A 20,000-nucleotide genomic window follows, 5' to 3' on the forward strand; every position below is an offset into this window, starting at 1 on the left:
AGAGACTTCAGGCATTACTGAAGACGGGAGAGTACCTGAAGCTGAAGAGTCCCCGAGCCCTGATATCCTCATAAAACCGAGAGCGTAGCAAAGGACAAAGGGAGCAATTCGTTATGCAGATTCCTCAGGACAGGGGTGAGATAGTGATCGTTTAAATGGCAGAATTGAAATGTCAATGTTCCATGTCATACACACACATGCACACACACACACACACACACACACACACACACACACACACACGTAGACATACACACACACACGTAAACATACACACACACACACACACACACACACACACACACATACACACACAGATACACACACACACACACACATACATACACACACAGATACACACACACACACACACACAAACACACAACACACACACACATATACATGCACACACATACACGTAGACATACACACACACATATACACACACACACGTAAACATACACACACACACACATACATGCACACACAGATACACACACACACACACACACACACACACACACATACATACACACACAGATACACACACACACACACACATACATACACACACAGATACACACACACACACACACACACAAACACACAACACACACACACATATACATGCACACACATACACGTAGACATACACACACACATATACACACACACACGTAAACATACACACACACACACATACATGCACACACAGATACACACACACACACACACACACACACACACACACACACACACACACACACACACACACACACACACACACACACACACACACACACACACACAAGGACCCATGCTGATGTTATTGGCTACTATTCTTTTTCCAAGCTGAATAAAGTCATCTGGCATTACCCGGCCAAAAGTGTAAAGAAACAGAAGAGCGAGTAAATAAATAAATAAATAAAAGAATAAATAAATAAATAAATATTCAAAAACATAAGTAAACAGACAAATAAATAAGTAATTAAACAAATATATAAAAAGATAAATGAATAAATGAAGTAAATGAATACATAGATAACAGATAAGTACATAAGAAATTAGATAAATAGATAATTAGAAAAATATATGAAGGTGAATAGAATATAAATAAAATCAATAAAAGCAAAAGAACATGACGCCATAGTAAATAAGCAAACTCCCTTTCATATCGAGTTTCATAAAAAAAAAAAAAAAAAAACTAACCAATCAGCACTAAGATTCGAAACTTGTCACGTATTAATTGGTTGACTTTTCGAAGTCCTCAGACCCATCGCCCGGAAGCCAGATGTCATGAGAGTCTTCATGAATAACTCGCGGGGGGTCTAGTGTGGGTCAACTCACACAAAACACACGAGCAGTCAAGTTGAATGTGTGATCGATATACGGGGCCTGATTCGGAACTCACGTATTCGACTTCTTCCTCTTCCTCCCTCCTCTTCCTCTTCCTCTTCCTCCTCCTCCTCCTCATACTCTTCCTCACCACCCACTTCCATTCCTCCCCCTCCACTGTCACCTCCACTTCCTCCTCTTTCTTCTCCCCACCTCCTCTTTTTCCTCCTCTTCCTCCTCCTTTTCTTCTCGCTTTTTCCTTTTCCTATTCCTTCTTCTTCAATTCTTCTCCATACAATCTTCATCTCGCAGATATTTGCCCATCTCACGGATTTGCAGCAAATATCTCACGTTTTGTGCATTCGCTTTTCTTAAGGTTCAAAACTAATAGGGTTGTCTAGGATTTCTTATCTCACAATCTCACGATCCAGTCTCATTTTCCACCTTTCTTAAATAGCAAATACAGTGTTACAGTGAGACAATTCTCACAATCTCAAATTAAACACAAACTCACGTCACAGATTACAAAGAAGTGTGACCGCCTCTCTCACGCCACATCACGTTGCACTATGATCTACCTTTGTCCCCTGTCACGAGATATTTAACCTTTCCCACATCACTTTCAATAATTTAAACTTGTCAGAGTGAGAGCGAGAGCAAGAGCAAGAGCGCGAGAAAGAGAGAGAGAGAGAGGGGAGAGAGAGAGAGAGAGAGAGAGAGAGAAAGAGATAGATAGATAGAAAGATAGATAGAGGGAGAGAGAGAGAGAGAGAGAGAGAGAGAGAGAGAGAGAGAGAGAGAGAGAGAGAGAGAGAGAGAGAGAGAGAGAGAGAGAGAGAGAGAGAGAGAGAGAGAGAAGGAGGGAAGGAGAAAAACAGGAAGAAAGAAAGAGGGGAAGCAGAAGTAAAGAGAGCTTAAATAAAGAAAAAACTTCTCTCTCTCTCTCTCTCTCTCTCATATGCAGTATTTAGCTTACAATTAGGTAATTTTCTTCAATAGACGAGAAAAAATGGTCAGAAAAAGCTCTAATTTCGTATCATGAATAACTCTCGATTGATTAAATCTTTGGCTCGTCACTGTTCAAGTTAATATTAATTTAGTGATATTCTCACAGACCTGTATCTAACAGCATTTAATTATGACTGAAGCTCTCTAAAAAAAAAAAAAAAAAAAAAAAAATTACTTTTAATGCTCCACGAGGTCACAGGCACTCGTCATTTTCGATAAGATGCTAAATATTATTGCGCAATATTCCGTATTGTGCAATATCATTGACTGTGTTGGTATGGTATTGATGAGGCATACGTGTTTGGCCTGTAAATTTGGTGTCTTCAGTAATATTGTACAATACGGAATATTGTGCAATAATATTGATCTGCATGGCCCGCTTTCCACATTTTATTCTGGCTAACGCTACTCAATTCTTTTCATCTTAGAAGGGATTTACCGAAATAAGGGGTTGGATTTTTAACTTGGTTAGTGCTAACTACCGTCTCGCACTCTACGGAACTCAAATTACTCAACTTAAAGCTGAGGCAAATTTCGAGTGAGGTCGAGTTGACTAAAACCAGATACCATCGGTTTTCGGCAACAACTATGTACACACTGATGAAATCATTCAATATATATGAACTAAAAACTGAAATGAAATGCGGACGCGGTTCCCCACATGTGGAGGGGGAAGGGAGCAAAGGGGGACCAGTCATCGATAAGATAAGAATCTCAAACGTTTTGCTCGGCCGGCGGCCGTCCCCCAGCCGGACATGATAAATCAAATGTGGACATCTACTGAGAGAAAATTAGCCCTCTCTCTCTTTCACACACACACACACACACACACACACACACACACACACACACACACACACACACACACACACACACACACACACACACACACACACACACACACACACACACACACACACACACACACACACACACACACACACACACACACACACAGTTGGTAGAGCGCTGAACTGCCACCATAGTGGGCCGTAGTTCTTGGTTCGAATCCTGCCCAGGGCCGAAATTATTTCGGTACAGCTGCGCTTCGGGTCGTTACTCTGACTCTCGTGGGCGGGGAGTTGTGTGTGTGTGTGTGTGTGTGTGTGTGTGTGTGTGTGTGTGGTCATAGCATTACCCATAAATCGGACCTACGAGCTCTGAGCTCTCTTCCAGGAGGGAAATAGCTGTCGATCACGAGTCCAACACGTGATCCATAAGACCAAGTGAATACACACACACACACACACACACACACACACACACCACACCGCCATCCGCTTCAAGTTCTTCTTTGATCATAGTTGATTACAAATACTGACATGAACGTTATACAACAACAAACAAAACATTCTAGATACACGTTACCTCCTCTAGAAGTTATACTGATTGCACCGGACACAAAAGTTCTATGAAAACGAATAGACCATTTGTTATACAGGCAATACTAAGGACTTGTTCACACTAGCGTTTTCATCCGCCGCGGTTTGAATTGCCGTGGTTCAAATACAATGTAAGTCAATGGAAGCATTCGTATACAACCGCACAACTTTTCTTTGGCTATGCGGTAGCGCTGCGGTTTCCGCACGGTTCAAACCGCTAGTGTGAACAGGGCCTTAGTCAGAGTTCGCCACTCACGGACACAGCGACTCGGCCCCGGCTGGCATTCATAACCTCATGGATCACGAATGAGACGGACATCGAAAGTCGAGAGAAAATGAAAAACGATACTAAAAGGAAAACGAATTTTAACACACAAGCATTCCCCCCGAGTTTGACACGGCTGCTGCTCGTCAAATAGGCAATAAACATCTTGCGGTTCTGCGGGGGGAGGGGGAGGGGGGAGGGGAGGGGGAGGGGGAGGGGGGAGGGGGAGGGCCATCTCCCGGGTCGCGGGTCCAAAGACAGGAAACATCACGGGTCACCACATACCGCGCGGCGTTTTGCATGCACAGTGAATATGTAACACATTCCTTTCTCCCTTGTACCCTAAAGAATCGTTCCCTTACCACAAATCTTCGTTCTATTTACTCCTCTTCGGCAGAACTCTCGTTTCTTTATCTCCAGTCAACCTCTCAACCTTTGTACTATCTACAGAGTGTCACAGAAAATAATAGAATAAAAAGTGTTAACTGGATGTAGACTCATTGAATGATAATTTACTTTCATTGTTGGAACCTATTGTCAATACTCACTGAAACATTTTCTTTTAGTTTCATGGCATCTATTCAAACCAGTTCTGGATCAACTCATTCCCACAGAGAGTCCCACGTCAGTCTGACATCGGGAACGTTCACAGCTGGCTACCACATGGAACTACCAACTTCACAAACATCTATCACTCTCTCCACATCCCTTCGACACAACGACACTAAAAACTTCTGCTCACCCTAGACGTCTTTATTCACTTGAAAGCAGAGCCCTTTTCCAAAGAAGCGAATATATATCTCAATAATTAATTATTTATGTATTTACTTATTCATTTAGTTTCGAGTCCTACTAGGCTTTTTATTAATATTATCTATTCGGGAGGGGAGATCCCCTCTTCCTTCACTCACCTGCATAAGCTTCCTCTTGTATTCATTTACTCTTTTCCTCCTCCTCCTCCTCCTCCTACTCCTCCTCCTCCTCCATTCACACGACTTCAAAAACTTTCCACCAATACTCCATTCTAAAACATTTCCAGATAAGCCATCATCTACAGACAACATATGGATTAGATAAGTGTGTGTGTGCGTAAGCATGAATATGTACATGTGTGTGATCGCGCACATCTGTTTGTGCGTGTGTGTGTGTGTGTATCTGTGTGTGTGTGAGTGTGTATCTGTGTGTGTGTGTGTGTGTGTGTGTGTGTGTGTGTGTGTGTGTGTGTGTGTGTGTGTGTGTGTGTGTGTGTGTGTGTGTGTGTGTGTGTGTGTGTGTATTCATCTTGGTCTTTGGATCGCGTGTTGGACTCGTGATCGACAGCTATTTCCCTCCCGGAAGAGAGCTCAGAGCTCGTATGACCGATTTATGGGTAATGCTATGACCTTACACACACACACACACACACACACACAACTCCCCGCCCACGAGAGTTGGAGTAACGACCCAAAGCGCAGCGATACCGAAATAATTCCGGCCCTGGGCAGGATTCGAACCAGGTACTGCCGCACCTCCGTACTGGCAGTACAGTACTCTATCAACCACGCCACCGAGTGAGAGTGTGTGTGTGTGTGTGTGTGTGTGTGTGTGTGTGTGTGTGTGTGTGTGTGTGTGTGTGTGTGTGTGTGTGTGTGTGTGTGTGTGTGTGTTTATTCAGAACCAGAGGTTTCGACCTCCAGGGTCTTCCTTAGTGGAAGACCCTGGAGGTCAAAACGTCTAGTTCTGAATAAACTCGCTACTTTATTCTTAACTTGTCATTTTGCCACCTCACCTCTCTCTCTCTCTCTCTCTCTCTCTCTCTCTCTCTATATATATATATATATATATATATATATATATATATATATATATATTTCAACAAAAACCCACTGTGTTGGATAAGAAGAAATGAAATAAATAGAGTCCATATATTTCGATCACGGACTGTGATCCTATTCGTATTCCACTGAAGAGGATCACAGCCCGTGATCGAAATATATGGAATCTATTTATTTCATTTCTTCTTATCCAACACAGTGGGTTTTTGTTGAAATTTACTAATGTGTTACTACATTACTTTGTAGTTAATATATATATATATATATATATATATATATATATATATATATATATATATATATATATATATATATAACAAAAAAGTAATGTAGTAACACATTAGTAAATATCAACAAAAACCCACTGTGTTGGATAAGAAGAAATGAAATAAATAGATTCCATATATTTCGATCACGGGCTGTGATCCTCTTCAGTGGAATACGAAGAGGATCACAGTCCGTGATCGAAATATATGGAATCTATTTATTTCATTTCTTCTTATCCAACACAGTGGGTTTTTGTTGAAATATATATATATAATTACACACACACACACACACATATATATATATATATATATATATATATATATATATATATATATATATATATATGGTATACATGGAGAGGATATTTTCTGTTATGCATACTTCATTAAATGTGATGGCTTGTGCATTCCTCTCCACCTTCGTACTTGTGTCTCGCTGCAGTGATTATTTGTGGATTGGGAAAAAGGGCTCTGGTCTTCTCTTCCCTGGAAGCTTTGTCTATTGTTCTCAGTTATGGAGATAGAAGACACTCACTTTCTCACCATACACAACGCACACACACACACGAACACACACACACACACACACATGCACAGACACATGTGTTGAACCTGGCTTTTATTCTAGTGATTGATGTATTGCGAAATAGAAAGGGGTAGGTGGACTATGTATACCTTGTTCTAGAGAACACTTTTAATGAACTACCTTATGGATGTTATATGGAAGCGTATATGGAAAATTAAGAGGTAAGGTACTTGAATGAATGAAAAAGAAATTGAAAGGAAAATATATGATGACGGCAAAAGGTGTGAGGACGGAATGCAGAAACCAGCAGAATACAAAAGGCTTGGCCTTAGTACCTATAAGTTTTTTATCTATGTAAATAACATGATGGACCCTACAGCATGCCATGCCACAATTTTTTTTTTATGTAAAAATCTTGAGAAGAGTGAAGAATGAGGAGGACATAACTGTTGCAATAAGATCAAGACTAGTTGCATAGAGACAAGAATAATTAATTTTAGTACAAGGAAATGAAAGATACTGGAAATGGGCAATAGGTCAAAAAGATCATCTTTAGACTAGTTCTTGTGAAGCAAATCCATTTCACAAAGACAAAAAGGGGGTAGAAATATTTGGGAGTATTGATAAAAGACAACATGGCACTTGACAGGCAACAACATGTCACTTTACAGACATATTCGTATCAGCTATATAAATTGTTAGTTCGTCCACATTTGGAATATGCTGTTTCCGTATCATCACTGAATCTCATTAAAGATACTAACAGATTGAAAAAGTACAACGGCGAACCATAAAACTGATACCAAATATCAAAAATAAATCATACAAAAATCGGATAAAACATGAATCTATTTCTACTCAAAAAGCATAGACTCAGAGGTGACTTGATACGGGTCTTTAATATTCTAAAAAGAATTGACGTCAAAAGTGACAAAATTTACACACTGAATGAGAATCAGACAAAAAATAAGTCTCAAATTATCAGGAAATAGATTTAATTTTGAAGTGGGTAGAAACAACCTCGCCAACCGTGTAGTTAATGAATGGAATAAACTTCCTGCAGAGGCAGTACAATGTAATTCAGGTCGAAGCTTTAAGATTCGTTTGGATAATCACCTAAGCAAGATGCTGTAATACCTGTTATTTATTTTATATAATTTGTTTCTTTGTTATTATTTGTCTGTTTTGTTTACTGTTATTTATTTAATTACTATTTATCATTATTTATGTCCGTTTATTTTTATATGCTATTTGCCTGTTTGTTTAATATTTAACTTAACTTATTTATTTATTTATTTTGTTTATTATTTATATCATTATCATTTTGTTTATCTATATATTCATTATTATTGGATTTTTTCGCATCCGACCTAGTTATAGACCAAAAGGTCTCCTGTAATCATATTCCTCCTTTGGAATTGTAATATATATATATATATATATATATATATATATATATATATATATATATATATATATATTTCTAAATAAAAATGTAGTAGCACATTTGTAAATGACACACAGGAACCCAGTCGGAGAAAGAATAAACTTCGAATAAAGAATAATCCTATATTTCGGCTATCAACTGTAGCCCTCTTCAGGAAAGTACATAAGATAGAGAACAGAGGGGACTTATAAACTACAGTAAGAAGAGATGTGGACAGTTGACCTCACTCAGGCGCGGGGCAAACTGGGGTGGCGGAGGAGAGAGGTTACATCCTTCTCCTCGCCTCACCCCCTCCCTCCTCCGCCACCCCAGTTTGCCCCGCGCCAGACTGAGGTCAACTGTCCACATCTCTTCTTACTGTAGTTTATAAGTCCCCTCTGTTCTCTATCTTATGTACTTTCCTGAAGAGGGCTACAGTTGATAGCCGAAATATAGGATTATTCTTTATTCGAAGTTTATTCTTTCTCCGACTGTGGGTTCCTGTGTGATATATATATATATATATATATATGTATATATATATATATATATATACATATATATACATATATATATACTGTATATATATATACATATATATACACATATACATATATATACACATATACATATATATACACATATATATATACATATATATACACATATATATACATATATATACATATATATACACACATATATATACATATATACACACACATATATATGTATATACATATATATACATATATATATATATATATATATATATATGTATATGTCTATATGAATGGAAATAAACTTATTTGCTGGGATTCGAACCCTCGCCAGAGCGGCTTGGTTCATACAATGCAAGGACCGTACCGCCAACGCCACCGGTCCTTGACTTGTATGAAGCAAGCTGCTCTAGCGAGGGTTCGAATCCCAGCAGATGAGTTTATTTACAATTGTCAAAATGACACAAACAGTATATATATATATATATATATATTATATATATATATATATATATATATATATAATATATATATATATACATGTACATGTGTAAGTACATGATTTTAATCTTAAACAGAACTCATTGGTTTTTAAAAGAGATCTAAGCTGAATAACATATTCTGGAGTGTGGATGAATAAACTATAGAAAAAGTATTATAAGGAGTTGATGTCTATTTAATATACTCCCTGCTACTCAAGAAATGCACGAGCTTTATCCAAGGTCAGAAAAAACAATGGTAACAGAACATAAAATTGGCCTGAAGTTGCCACAACGAAATTCACGGGATGAATTACTGTACAGGAACACAAGGTTTCATTTACTCACGAAAATGAAATCCTTGCTGGACCGCATTTGCTGAGTTCATTCTAGCTGATATATTGAATAGGAGATATGTAGCAATATTTAAACCGGTTCATGTTAAACGTGAACCACGCTTATCCAGGAGGGACAAACACTGAGACATGTTTGAAATGAAACAAACATCATCTCTGTTACAGACAGAAAATCTGTTCAACTTGCAAATGGCAAGCAGGATCTCCATGATTAAATACTTATAACAAACTGTAAAGGGTCTATTCGGGGAGTATCCTGACATGGTCTCCAATAACTTCTCTTTATCAAGCTCGCTACAATCATAATGTATTCATTATGCTCAGTTCAGGGCGACTGGCGGCCTGATCCAACGGACCTCTCCTCGTTCATTCCACCTTTGTTATATAGATTCTTTTTCTCTTGATTCTATACTGCATTTTTTATTCTTTTTTGCAATAATTTGTGATAACGGAGCAAATATTACATAATATGCTTTTTCTAAAATAGTTATCGTAATAAATTTATAATTCGTTAGACATTTTATGTTATATATGTCAAGAGTAAGACGGGGTCGAGAGGATTTGCTGGGATCAAACAGAGGAACCTGACCAAAGGATATTTAATATGTTATGTATAATACGAATGTATCACACACCACATCTTAATTACACTTCAGTATAATATATACGGTAAGGTGACCCTTATTACAACTTCTTGAACAAATAACTAAAGTCAGGACCACGATGTCCTTACGGTTTGTCCATATATTATGAACACGAAGAGAACAATTAGGAAAAGTAGAAGTAGTATTGTTATCTCCTTACTTATAATTATTCTAGTTTTCCTGTATCACCGACAATTCAGATAAATTTCTCTCTGCATCATTACTAAAACCATGTAGGATTAATATGCATTACACACACACAAACACACACACATACACGCACAAGCACACACACACATACACGCACGCACACACACACATATATACACACACACACACACATACACATACACGCACGCACACACACACACATACACACACACACACACACGTGCGCGCGCAAACAAAGAGAAAGAGAAAGAGAGAGTGAGGGAGTCACAGAGATGAAAACAGGAGTCAAGGAGTGTAACAGAAAATAAAGGTAGTTTTAGCTAAAAATGGGAACTCGCTGGCTGAGCGGGTTAGTGTGTCATTACTTGCGGCGAAGGTCGAGGGGATGGCGGTTCGAATCCTGCCACCGGCGAAGTTGAAGCAAGGGCATGGTTTATTAAATTCCACGCTACAAAGCCTTCTGTGAGGGGCACCGTCCTAGCCTTCCGATAGGGGGGAGTTTGTGACGTTAAACCATATAATCATCATGTGCAGAAACTAGCTTCTAGTTATGTAATGAATCCCCCAAAGTTCAGTTACGGGGACATTTATTCTTAACATCAACGTCTCTAAGCGGTTTTGTTCAAGTAAGACCCCCTTAACAGTGAAAGCGAAAGCCTTTGCTATCATTATGTAGAACTTAGTACAACGACACTTTGTCGAGCAAGACTAAATGAAATTTTCTTTACTGTACATGTAGGATAATAAACTTTGTATCACAATGTCAGTCAAATGCTATAAAATAAACAAAAAATAGATCATTCGATTTTCAAAGGTTTCCTAGGAACTTGAACTATATAAACATGTTATTCATATATATTCTAAAGTAATGTTTTTACTCGTATTTCAAATCTAGTACTAATCATCTTCAATAAAAGCACTTTTATCAATAGATTGATTAGTGGCTTAGTGGTGGGTAATTTTGTAAGTAATCATTACACATTTTATTGAAACCTAACCATTTTGGGAGGTTTTACCACGGTTGAACATAGTCTTCGTTGTGATTAAAAGGAATAAAACGTTATGAAAAGTATGAGAAGTGCTAGTACACACCATTCTAAACAACAAAGGTTAACAAAATTTCTAGAATGTAACAGGGGCAATAACATTTGGACTTACGCTGACCTTTGCCGGCAACTAGAAGGAGCACGCAACTTCTAAACAAAGAAAGTCCCCCCCCCCTTCCCCGATCCTGGTGCTTTGAATCATCACAAACACATTTGGCAAAACAAACTGCAGTATTCTTGTACCCAGGGCCATGTGCAGCAATGAAATAAGTTCCAGCGAAATCCAATATACATGTCCTGGTGCACAACATTCGTAATTACATTTATGCCTAGTCGAATACACTTTTTCCAAGCGTCGTACATGAGAGTACAAGGTTATTTTACTTGTTAGTACACACTGTAATTAACATACAGTACTCCTGAACACTTAACTTGTTCAAGACACGTTAAGGCGCGCGTCCACACTTGCGTTGCCATCATGTAACAAACAAGTATGAAACAGCGAGAGTTCTTACTGAGTCGTATTCATCTTTTTAATTTTGATTCCCACGAGACTATCTTGCTACTCTTCGTTACACTTCTTCCCTCAGTAGCATCTACTATCTAATTATCATGGAGTTATTCTTACCCTTCCTGGTAATAGAAAGGTAGGGAGTATATTTTACTCATATCATTTCTATTCGGTTGTTTGTTGCATGTTTGTAACATTTACGTGGGAGCTCCCATGATTTTCCCAGTTGAATTCAGTGGTTGTATAGTCACGACAGGAATCAATGTTATATATCTGCAAGGGGTGTTGCTACGAGACGGACTTCAGGGAGAAACGTTTCCCTCCCACTCGTCTTCAAAATCCGTCAACTCTTTTACGTTTATCTGGATGTCCAGCGCCGAAATCTTGATATTTGGTCTTCGAGTTGGGTCCAGAACTCAACTTCTCTCTCGTCATATAAGCAGAGGTGACATATGACGATTGCTCTCTCCCTCTACCTTCTGCTCATAGCCAGTGGTGTGGAAACACTCCTATAGTAATGGAACATAAAAGAGACAATAGACTAACCTCTTCTTCTAGAGTTTGTTGAAGAATCTGAGGACCGTTGCAAGCTGTTATAAGCCTGTGGGTTTTCAGACAGTGAAGTTGAGGCAACAACTATCATTATACTGTAATCACTACTATTTCGTTATTCGTATTGATTACAAAGGATTACAAAGGCGGAGCATGCCGACAGGAGACCTCCTGGTCCATATCTAGGTCGGATGCGAAAAAATCATAGTAATGATAAATAGTAAATAAATAAACGAATAAATAAAAACTATAATAATGTAAATATATAAAACAAATGAATACATTGGCACAGTTGAATAATAAACAAACAGGAAAATAGTAAATAATTATAAACTGACATATGACTAATAATATATCAGAATCAAGCAAATAATAATAAACAGACAAATGATAACAAAACAAATAAACAAATAATATAAGATAAATGATAGTCATATGGGTAATCATGCTCCTACCAAAAGACCAATCTGCGTCCCGACAAAGCTCTGTGGAGAAAAAATAAAATGTTGGCACAAGGTCCGTTATAGGAACAGAAATTCTTCATCCCATCGTTGGATCCTCGCGTCTGTCGCGTTACTGTCCTTTGTCCGACAACAAACGCTCTAATAGCCAATCGCTCACATCAAAACAACATTCACGTTAACTCGAGCATACTGACACACAGATATGGAAAACCTTTCGAACAAGGAATGGAGTTTCGGCACGTCTTCAATACAGGGATTGTCACGTCGAACAGGAGTCTATGAGTTAACAAAGCAATTGCATTTCGCTTCAGAGCAGGAGACACTGGTACATCATATATATTCACACAAATGACGCAACCGTTTTCAGAATGTATCGGTCATAAAGAGTCGATTGTATAGGTTATATAAAGACTCAGGAATTATTTATTCCATGAGTTAACAAAGCAATTGTATATCGCTTCAGAGCAGGAGACACTGGTACATCATACATATTCACACAAATGACGGAATCGTTTTTAGAATGTATCGGTTATAAGGAATCGATTGTATAGGTTATATGAAGACTCAGGAATGATCTATTTACTTATACTAAACGTGTTATGTTTCCAAATCTAATGTTCATTAAACTTTCTTGGCGTTCCGCAAGATGGGTAACAAAGATGAGATCTAAGAGACGGAAATGAGAGATAATAATCACCCTCCGTTCGTCTACAGATTCCATCCACGTTCTTGGTTTGGGGGAGAAACCCCGATAGGCTGGTATTTGGTCCCGGGCATGGTTCAGCAAGAGAACGGATTTTCCTATCCTCCCCATCTACATATTCATACACTGAGAGCCGACAACCAGTCACTGTTCCCCTTCTCCTACCAGTTGGTGAAATAGAAACACTACCAAACTAATACAAAAGTACAAGGTTTCTTCATGGTATCGTGTATCATATGTCATGTGTCATGTATCATATGTCATGTATCATGCATCATATATCATATATCATGCAACATGTATTATTCATATCACATACCATATATCATATATTACGTATCATGCATCATATATAATGTATCATGCATCATGTATTATTTATATGACATACCATGTATTATGTATTACGTAACATACATCATATATCATGTATTATTTATATCACGTACCATGTATCATGTATTATGTATCATGCATCATGTATCATAGATCACGGAATTTGTCATCCATTTACAGCCATCATCTACACACAATTACCTCCATCACGTTTCCTTTCCTGCTCAACATAAATTTCCCTTGTTCCCAGTGCCCCCTACACCCTACAGGCGGTAATGGATACGGAGCTGCCTAGTGTAGGCCTTATGGTCTTTTGTAGTCTCCTTTATTCTTATGTTCTTATGTTCTACCCAACAATTTCAATCTTGGTCTTCCCCTCCTGCTCAATCTATCCACTTTTGCCTTCCATATGCCAAAACAAACACACTATTCTTTGAATAACACGATATTCCAGCTCTCCAACTCTGCTCTCCGCTTTACTTCGATTTCTCTCTATCTATTCTCGTAACCCACATGGTACTATCTATATACTTCATCTCGAACTCGTTTACACTCGTTCTTAACTTCCTAGTCTGCCCCACAATATAAAAAGAAATGAACAATTAAGTATGGAAAGAAATATTAGAATACAGATAAATGCACTAATAAAAACATAAGTGAATAAATAATAAATAAAAATATATATTTATTAATTAATGAATTATTTAATAAATCTATAATGAATAAGCATATGAATAAATAACTGAATACATAATGAAAATAAACAAATAAATGATAGATAAATATATAAATAGATTAACTATTGCATAGGTAAATAAGTAAATGAATAAATAAATACAGAGAAGTAAATAAATACACAAATAAACAAATTAATATATATATATATATATATATATATATATGTAAATAAATAAATGTAAATATAAACACATAAATAAATAATTGAATAAGTCAAAGAATAAATGAATAAGCAAATATCAAACAGATATATAAATTAATAAATAAACGAACTGATCAACAACGAAGTAAATGAACAAAGAAGTAATTTAAAATAAAACATAATAAATCCGGTAGTAGGTACATAAAAAATCAAATGAACATATAAAAATAAATCAATATGGCAGGACACCCATACCGCGTAACATGTGTCAAAGATATGTTTGTTTTTACTTCCTTCCTTCAAATTCCCAGTTTTGGGAATCGCAGCGAAATGGCTACAAGCTTCTGACCTGCGTGTAAGGGTTCTCATGGTTTTTAGTGTTGCTGTGTCACTCAACTATGAAACATTCACGTTCAAAAGGAAATGTCAATACAAACGTGATGGCGAGTGCAAATGAATCCATTCGGGATCCAAAGAATTCGTTCATCTGTATATGCAGTAGTTTGGGCTCAACGTGCAAAGTTTGCAATGGGAGGAAAACTTTTGAAAGGTCAATTTTTTCGGTCAAATTTATGTTTTTTATGTTTAATCATCAACATATATCAATACATCATATATATAAATACATACATGTCTATATATATACATATATATATATATGTATACATGCATACATACATGCATACATACATACATACATACGTACATACACACATACATACATACACATATACATACATACATATATACACATATACATACATATACATATACATACATACATACATGCATACATACATATATACATACGGAGATACTTGTGTACATTATATGCATAAGTACGTAAGTACTTGCATATACATACACACAACGTGCCTCTACAAAGGACTTTAATAGGGATGTATGTGTTGGTTTACATGTGTATGTATGAGTATGTATGTGTGTATCTGTATATGTATGTGTATGTATGTATGTATGTATGTGTGTGTGTGTGTGTGTGTGTGTGTACGTGTGTGTGTGTGTGTATGCGCGTTTGCTTATGTGTGCAAACGCTTGGATATAATTCCAAGAAGATCTTATAACAAATACAAATGCAATGAAGCTATGAATTAGTGGGAATAAACCTGACAGCGTCAGAAGAACTGAAATATCATAAACAAGTTTTCCATTATCTGTAAGTGAATAATGTAATATGTGGGATTTTGAGTGAAATCGCGCGAACACTAACCGTAGAATGTTGTAGTTATTTCCTGTCTAATATACATGGGTTGGGAAATTATCCACAACTTCTATTGTTGAGACGAAGGAACGAAATTGAGTGGCTTTCTAAGTTCAAAGGCTCCGAATATCTCAAAAATTAAAAACCACTATATCATATTGAGGTTCGGTCATTTGAATAAGGTACGCATATCACGGGTTATTTCATGTAGAGTGATGGCCTAAGAATTAAAAGTTGGCTCGACATGTGGAGACGTCGTTCAAGTCAGAATCCATTCCTTCAGGTTCATAGTAACGCTTGTCCATGGGAAAACAAATGAAAATTGAAATAAGCAAACATGTGTGTCACAACCTAAATATCATTTCACATTTTGTAACGAGCGAGTGAATAAGTGTGTGTATAAGGGTGTGAGACACACACACACACACACACACACAGAAAGACAGAGAGAGAGAGAGAGAGAGAGAGAGAGAGAGAGAGAGAGAGAGAGAGAGAGTGAGAAAGGAAGGAGGGAGCAAAAATATTTTTTCTCCATGTTCTTTAATCCTGTATAATACCCCTTGTAAAATAAGGTGTTCCATAATGCATTTTGCTCTCAAACCACTCTTGTGAACTGCGCCCATCACCATCCAAAGCATCTAACGAGCAAGAAATCCCGTGGTGGCCATTTACTCTCGTCCCCAATTTCAGCCTCATTTTTCTCTCGTCTCATCTCTCTCTCTCTCTCCCTCTCTCTCTCTCTCTATCTCTCTCCCCTTCTCTCTCTCACCCTCCCTCTCTTCTCTCTTTCTCTCTCCCACCTCTCTCTCTCTCTCCCCCTCTCTCTCTCCCTCCCTCTCTCCCTCCCTCTCTCTCTCTCTCTCTCTCTCTCTCTCTCTCTCTCTCTCTCTCTCTCTCTCTCTCTCTCTCTCTCTCTCTCTCTCTCTCTCTCTCTCTCTCATTTTTTCTTTCTTCTTCCAGCACATTTACGTTTTCTCTTACATTCAGTGATTTTCTTATCTTATGTTTACTAGTTTTTCATTTCTTTGCATTTTATGACTGAATTTGTTCAGCTGTTAGTGAAAACGGATGGTGCAGCAATCTTCAGAATGAATTGGTTATAGAGACTTGGTCGATTTTTTCAGTCAAGTAGAAATTTACCGCCTATTACTATATTGTTAGCTAAATTGTACTAAAGTGCAAGCTAACCTTTGTGGATACAAATCCTGTCACGGGGTCCATACGAAAGACCTGACTGACCGATTTCCTATCACTTCCTATCGTGCCATAAAGGTTTCTGACCGATACATTCTGATCGCTGTCGCGTCATTTATGAAAACAACAAAATATTCTTCAGCCGAGGTGTGAGCCGAGTTCTTGATTGATCGGGATATTACGTTGATCCCAAGCCATATCTTCAGCTGAATAAGATCGTTTGTTATTTATAAGAGCAAAGACTACAATGTATAACATCTTGAAGTTGACTTTTTACAAAGGATTACTAAGGGTGAGCATGCCGACAAAAGTTATTTTGGTCCATAACTAGGTCGAATGCGAAAGAAATATGATAATGATAAATAAATAGATAAATAGAAATAATAATAATAAAAATAATAATAAATAGAATAGACAAATACATAGTTAAAATTAAATAATAAACAGACAGGTAAATACTAAATAATAATAAATGGACAGATAAATTATAATAATATTAATCAGATAAATGATAACAAACAGACAAATAATAAGAAAGAAATAAACAAATAATATAAAATAAATGGCAGATTTAGAGCATCTTGCTTAGGTGTTTATCTAAACGAATCTTAAATCTCCGAAATGAACTACATTGCACAGCCTCTGCTATTGCAATTCGATAAGGTTTAGCATCGACAACTCCCCATTTCAGAGAACTTTGTATCGTGGAATTTAATGAACCATACCATAGGTCCAACTCGCTCGCGGTGAGGTTCGAACCACCGACACCTCCGCCGCAAATAGGGACGCTTTAATCCGTTCAGCCAGCTTCTGTACGCACATTATATATTTTGATTCTGCTAACACCAAACAAGGTTATTCATTTAAAAGTTGTACCTCACACTGCTGGGATTAAGGCACTATCTATTAACCCCTTTTCCATCAGTGGGCACCCCTTAGCTAGAGCGCCACTTAATAAGGACTGTATATACAAAAATAATCTCTTTTAGGGACACATGATTCAATAATAAACATTTCAACTGACTTGGAATAATTTGTATAATAAGCATTGTCACGTCACCGTACATTTTGTGTGACTATAACATGTTTGAAGGTGTATTGATTTTTTTTAATTGTACTGATGCCTTAAATTACAACAAAAAATCACATATACGAAATTTAGAAAAGATAAAATACCATTCAGGGATATAAACACTATATATATTGGTATCTTAAATTATTGAAATTTTATGTCTTCGAAACTCGAAAGAAGAATTACCTTTCGTTGCGGAGTTCGGAATTCCTTTTGCGGTAAGTCTCGACGAGGTGCTGTAGATCCTCGGCGTGTCGCTCATGGATCTGCGACAGTTGCGCTGTGAAGTCGGACACTGAAACAAAGGTAAAACAGACGTTTACCAAATTGGCGACCTTCTCTATACTTAATTCATGATTACATACTTGTTCGAGGGCTTCAATTCTTTTCGTAAGAGGTGGCTGAGTCAAGGTGTTCACACACACACACACACACAGACACACACACACACACACACACACACATACACACACAAACACACACACACAATCACAAACACACATACACACAATCACAAACACACATACACACAATCACAAACACACACACACACATAATACATATTATATATATATATGTATATATATATACAAATATATATATATATATATATATATATATATATATATACAAATATATATATATATATATATATATATATATATAGAGAGAGAGAGAGAGAGAGAGAGAGAGAGTAATAGCTCTATAGGGTAAAACACTTGTATTACTTCCAACTTACCCAAAGGCACCGAAAATGAGAAAAAAAAACAGAGAACAAAGAAACTTAATTTCTTTGCCTCCCACAGACTAAGTCAACAATGACCAAGATCAATTGGAATTTACCCTCTGATATTAGTCTTTCTTTTGGGACCCTAATTTCAAAATGCTGTAGACGCCAAGTGGCCCTCTGGACTCGGAGTAAAAATAAATGTTCTAACACGAGAAGACCTGAGGTGTTTGTCACCTCCTGAAGCAAGTTTATAACTGCTGTTCCTGAGATTTTATGTTCAAGTAATGGGACGTAAGGCTGAGCGTGTGGAGGTGGGTGGGGGATTGCTAACACAAACTTATGGAAAACTATCAGAAAACTCTTCTTGAATCATTATATGTATGGCTTAGAGGGTAATGAAGTTTTTACAAGGGGCATAACTTGTTAGAAGTATTCATTATTCAAATAAACCTCGAAGGTCTTCCCAAGTGAAACGATCTTTGGCGAAACCATTACTAAAAATATATATAGATGATCCGTTGAAATGATACTGTCAACAAATTGCCTTTATATTACTCATAAACAATTTCTCTTACATATAAAGGGAGAGCTGATAGCCTAAAAACCAACGACACACAAACTAAATCAATGGTGTTATATCAACCCATTCTGTACCAAGAAGTATTTAGCTTTTCACTCTGAATTTCGCCTGTATTTCGTTCAGCGTAATGTGACCCCCTCTTTAATGAAAAGGGTTCAAGGTATATGATATTGGCCAACTCATGATCATTTGAACCAAATACAAAGAACCGGAAACGTCAAAGTTTCATAAACACAGGTGTATATATAATACACCTAACTATACCCCATGATAACCATGTGAAAAATAGCCTAGATGCAGTATTTCCTCCTAAATCAAAACTACACATTCTAAAACAAAATTATTTACTATATACACAATACATTAAAGAAAATAAGGCATTTTGACAGGAGACCCTTTGGTCCATAACAAGGCTGGATGCAGAAAACAGAAATAAACAGATAATATAATGAAAAATACTCAGACATGTGAATAAATCAAACCCGCAAGTAGTAAATACATCAGTAGTGGATAGAAATTCAGATCCGAGTGCAGAAAA

At 37.1% G+C, this 20,000-nt stretch overlaps 1 protein-coding gene across 1 annotated transcript in view; it reads right to left on the bottom strand.

Annotated features, from left to right (window-relative positions):
* The window catches only part of LOC143022566 (uncharacterized), a 60,596-nt gene that overhangs the window by 27,595 nt on the left and 13,001 nt on the right, over positions 1 to 20,000 (bottom strand). Inside the window, exon 3 of the mRNA XM_076180834.1 lies at positions 18,339 to 18,447. Within this exon, the coding sequence (XP_076036949.1) occupies positions 18,339 to 18,447 (109 nt within the window). The remainder of the gene's footprint in view (positions 1 to 18,338; positions 18,448 to 20,000) is intronic.

Source organism: Oratosquilla oratoria, unplaced genomic scaffold, assembly GCF_046742065.1.
Source record: "Oratosquilla oratoria isolate Oo_2021 unplaced genomic scaffold, ASM4674206v1 SCAFFOLD117, whole genome shotgun sequence".
In the NCBI taxonomy this organism is placed as follows: Eukaryota; Metazoa; Arthropoda; class Malacostraca; order Stomatopoda; family Squillidae; genus Oratosquilla; species Oratosquilla oratoria.